Here is a 5,225-nt window from a genome sequence, read left to right as displayed (position 1 = left end):
ATTTCACTGTAGATGGTGATTTCTAATCATATTTGTTTGCTTGTACTAGATGCATTGGTTTCAATGTAGAGGTTGATTTCTAAAATATTTTATTACTTGCGCTAGATGTATTGATTTCAATGTAGATGATTTCTAATCCTATTTGATTGCTTGCACTAAATGCATTGATTTCAATGTAGATGGTGATTTCTAATCCTATTTGATCGCTCTCACTAGATGTATTGATTTCAGTGTAGATGTTTGTTTATAATCCTATTTGCTTTACTTGCACTCGATGCATTGATTTCAGTGTAGATTCTGGTTGATAATCCTATTTGCTTACTTTCACTAGATGCATTGATTTGATTGTAAATGTTGATTTCTAATCCCATTTTATTGCTTGCATTAGATGCATTGATTTCAATGTAAATGTTGTTTTCTAATCTTTTTTGATTGCTTGCATTACATGCATTGATTTCAGTGTAGATGTTGATTTTTTATTTGATGAAATTGGGCGTATGATGGTACATTAATTTTAATGTGATTGGATTAAGATTGTGCATTGATTTCAATGTAAGCACAAAAAGATAGTGACAATGTACATTGAATTTTGTGTTATAGTAGTTCAGCCTATTAATATTGTAGAGAAAGAGAGACAAGATATGATGTTTAGTACAATAGCTCAAGCTAAAGATTTAAATGTTTTATGATTTAACATGTTCATATAATCAATATGAAAAGATGACAAAAGTAACAAGGGTGAAAAATAGAACAGTAGAAGAAAATAGTTTGAGATTAATCACAATGAAGACTATTTGTAATGGACTATATTTTTATTATTCACATTTTCTATCATTCAAAGCTATTATATTGTCATTTTATATTCAAAAATTTTATTTCATCATTTTTCATCATTAAAGTTATTAACAATAGTTATCATCTCAACAAACTAAGGTAACTAAGAAAATTTAAAATTACAATGATGAGATTAATCTAAGACATATTTAGCATATTTAAATGATTATATTAATATTAGATGAATTTAAATATTATTGATCAAATTAATCGTATGTTCGTTAGATTTTGTTTGGCCGCACACAACTGAAACCAACCTAGACACATCTTATATTTAGATCTATCAAGCGCCGAGAGGGATCAAATCTCTCGAGATGAAAACCTTTCCTCAATTTTTTCACTGAAAAAAGAGGTTGCCACCTCGAGAAATTTTATCCCTCTTGGTGATTGGGAGATCCAGAGTTAATATGGATCTAGACTAGTTTCATTTATATAACTGTGCTAGTTATAATTTAGTTATTAAATTAATAGTAAACAATTGTTTTTACTAATTATCAAAATATTAATTAATATGTCTTGACAATTTAATTTAAAAATAAATTCATCATCAGACATATATATGTGAACTTTAGGTGGAAGGAGGTTTGTTGACTTTTTCAATCAAGGGCGAATATTAACTGTTTTAGGAATATGCTTTGTCTGAAGCGTTATCTACGGTTATAATTTATACAACACATGTACCAATCGAGTAATGGATCGCCCATAAATCCGCTAGAGAAAACAACAGGCCAGAAAGACCAGGCACAACTGTCATACACGTTTTTAACATGTGGAGACATGTGGAGGTGGCATCACCGTCGATTAGATAAGGTTCATCCTACCATTCAGCTTCTATTCTAGGTTAACGAGAAACTACTCAGTTTTTCCAGTTTTTCCATGGGTTTGCGAGTGCATGGTAAGCCTTCTAAGAGAGCTGAGAGCTCTACTGCTCGACCTTCTCAGACAGGTTTGCACACTGCCTGAGAGCTCTGCTGCTCAACCTTCTCAGACATACCTGCACACTGCTTTTTGTAAGTGTTGTTTAACTGTGTTCTCCTACCATAGTTGTCATGGCGCTCAGCTCAGTTCAACTAACAAGTGAGGGTTGATATCTCTGTGTTAACTGATTACTTCAAAATTTTTTTGTTTTGTTTCACGTCTTTGTTTCCACAGCGGTAGGGAGGGAACAAGAAAAACTCTAACTGGTGATAGGTCTAATCTCTTCCCATAGGTATTATATTCTGTTTTACCATGTTTTATTTTTATTTATCTCTAATTCTGGTTGCTAACTATTTGCTCTTTCCTCTTCTTTGTTTTGCAGGATCTACAAAGACTCGAACAATAAAATAAGGTATATGTCTATGCTCAACCGTTCTCATTTTCTTGGAGGGTTTTCGCACAAACAAGTTCTTATTAAATAAAACCCTCTGAAAAAATGGCACTGTTCATGCTCCAGGTCTTTACTTGCACACTAGGCTAGTCAACTTGACAATGAGTATTTAGGAGGGTTCCAGATAGGGTCTAGTTGCTAAGACAATATTTAATTAAGACGGTTTCTTCCTTGAAGTATATGTTTTGCTAATGTCGAATATTCACCTCAAAAGAGGGATTTTTCTTATACAATGTAGTTATATAATGTCACTGTAGCTTTGCTCTGGCACCCTTAGGGTTTTCATTTTGAAAATAGCACGAGAACACCTGCTCGTCTCTTCTTCTGCATGGGAATGGCTTTGGGTAAACCCTAGGGAGTCGCCAAGTAAAAGAGGCCCCTGGTTCTATGCACAAATAAATATTATTAGGATTAGGGAGCAGTTGATATGCATTGTTCCAGCTAATCCTTAGGTGAAGTCGGAAGACGGTAAATGACAGGGAGTGTCTGCTTATGGGCTAACTCTATTTTGCCATATGCAGGGTGTCTGGGATAGACTACCCCTAATTTCCTAATTTTCCAATGGGATTCTGGTATTTTTCCACTCTATTGGGTGGATGAGAAACTTCTTGTAATTGGAGGATGGCATCCCTCTCACCGGGAGGCAACGAATTTCTTTCTATCTATGATTTCAGGTCCATTACATGGCGCAAAGGAGCCGATATGCCCAGGGTTCGATCCTTCTTCGCTTGCTCTGTTTCTCCTTATGGGCTTATCTATGTTGCCGGAGGACATGATGAGAATAAAAACGCTCTGCTGGTTGCAGAGGCTTACGATGTGGAAGAAGACAAGTGGGAAATTCTTCCCCCAATGAGCCAAGAGCGAGACAAATGCCAGGGAGTCTTTATGGATGGGAAATTCACTGTGATAAGTGGATATGGCACAGAGTCATAGGGTCCATTCAAGAGCGTGGAAGTATACGATCCTAGTAAAGGAGTTTGGAGCATAGCACTAGATGCCCCAAGTCGTGCATTGTTGCATTTGCTAATTTTTATTTCTTCCATATGCAACAAATGATGTCCAATAATAATAGCGAGAATATTTGTCTTTGTTAGTGTGAAAAAAAGAGCAATCAACTCATACCAATCATACAAATCATTGTATTCTAAACATTGACATTTTTTGTCTTTTTGGTGAGGGTTGCGCACAGTCCAACTGCTTAGACATTTTTTCTTATTGTCGGATAGTTTTCTAGGGTAAATTTTGTGAAAACCCCATGATTACATGACTTAGAGTGCAGAGTGGTAGTAGAGACATTTTGTAACTTTTAGTACAAACATGAAGAAATGCTTTATTGCAACGAACAATGTGATGGTTGTAATGGACAAAATGGTGTAGCACCTCCACGTGACATTAAGCATGTTGTTTCAATGCTTGAGGTGCTTTTCTCATAGATTACAGAGTGTGTTAATTTTTGGAATTATTCTGTTCAAGGGGAGTAGGTGTAACTTAATGTATGGATTTGGTTTTTTTAATAAAAAATTAAAATATTTTTTTTTGGGTTTTAGGACTCGTTGTAATTTAAATTATATGTGTTTTATTACATCATTTTTTCAAATAATTTTGTTGTATTTTTTATTAGATTATTATGAAATGTTAATTTTAAGGTTGTATTTGGATTATTTTTATTTACTTTGTAAATACATTGTACAAGACACTAATTTTAATTTTTACTTTTATATTTTTTTTTATATTTTTCTGTATTATGTATAGCTTTTTCTCTGGCGAGTTTTTAGATTTCTTCCCTGATTTGTTTGTTTCATATATTAAAATTATTTAGTAATAAATAATTAATTTATAAAAACTTAAAATATAATTTTATTTTTTAATAAAAAATAATAACTTATTTCTCAATCATCCACATTTGTATTTATTTTATAATTTGAATATTTATAATATAAAATAAAAAAATTATTTATTTAATTATTACATAATTAATTTAAAATAATGATTTAATATTAAATTTTTGAATTTATTTTACAACTCTATTTTCAATTATTAGAATTATTAGAATTTTTTCACATGTATTATTTGTAAGTGAATGAGTATTTTCAATGTCCACATTATGACTAGGATTAGATTTGTTATTAGTATAATCTTTTCATATGAATTGAAAAGTTAATATTTTGGTTAACTATTTTGTTTTGTTTTCTTTTTTGGTAGGTGAGACTCATGCGGATTTGAACCAGTGACCTATCTCACAGAGTGCCTTAACAATGCACCCATTCACCGTCAATCCAAAGCCCATGAGCCAATCCAAAGCCCCATGGGCAACTATTTTGAAAACTAATTTCAGGTTTTTAATTTTGTTAAAGACAAATAATATATATATATATATATATATATATATATATAAATGGGAATATATAATTTTATTACAAAGATTAATAATTATTATAATATAAAAGTAAAAGAGTGGTCAAACATGTTCCAACATCACATTGTCACAAATGTTTTCTCAATATGAAAATCAACCATGTTCCAATGTCACAATGTGAGAAAGATTCTCTCGATATGAAAACCAATCAATCTCAACCATGATCAACCGCGGTGAATGATGTTTATTTGATGGTTTATAATATTTACCTTAGGGTTTAATATTTAGTCCCTTGGGTTTAATATTATTCCCTAAGGTTTTTAATACCTTTAGGTTGTTGAGTTAATCTATTGGGTTTACAATATCAATCCCTTGGGTTTTTAATCTAAAGTTTCATATTTTTAGGGTATAATATTATTTGTAGGGTTTATAATATTAATCACGGGGTTTAATATAAATCCCTTGGGTTCACAAACATGGTCATCATGGTCATGATGCTCATCCCTTTGGCTTACAACAACATTAAAAATATTTATGTGGTTGATATAGAAAAAAAACCTATTACAACACGAACATTGTCTTACTAATGCACACAATTACCTGATTAATCTTGGACAAAAAGGTTATGGGTCAACTTTAACTTAAGAAAAAAAATTAATTATAAAT

General features: G+C 31.8%; 1 protein-coding gene across 1 annotated transcript; it reads left to right on the top strand.

Annotated features, from left to right (window-relative positions):
• The first annotated feature begins 1,714 nt into the window (after positions 1-1,714).
• LOC149167533 (F-box/kelch-repeat protein At1g15670-like) lies at positions 1,715-3,298 on the top strand. The gene is made up of 2 exons (XM_089431550.1): positions 1,715-1,844; positions 1,987-3,298. The coding sequence occupies exon 2, from the start codon at positions 2,825-2,827 to the stop codon at positions 3,134-3,136; it is 312 nt and encodes a 103-aa protein (XP_089287676.1). The 5' UTR covers positions 1,715-1,844; positions 1,987-2,824; the 3' UTR covers positions 3,137-3,298.
• The last annotated feature ends 1,927 nt before the right edge of the window (positions 3,299-5,225 follow it).

Source organism: Pinus tabuliformis, chromosome 5_1 (assembly GCF_031772625.1).
Source record: "Pinus tabuliformis cultivar Carrire ecotype Pingquan chromosome 5_1, CPIR1, whole genome shotgun sequence".
Taxonomy (NCBI): Eukaryota; Viridiplantae; Streptophyta; class Pinopsida; order Pinales; family Pinaceae; genus Pinus; species Pinus tabuliformis.
Note: the sequence above shows the minus strand (reverse complement) of the source record. Positions and strands in the feature narration are given on the sequence as shown.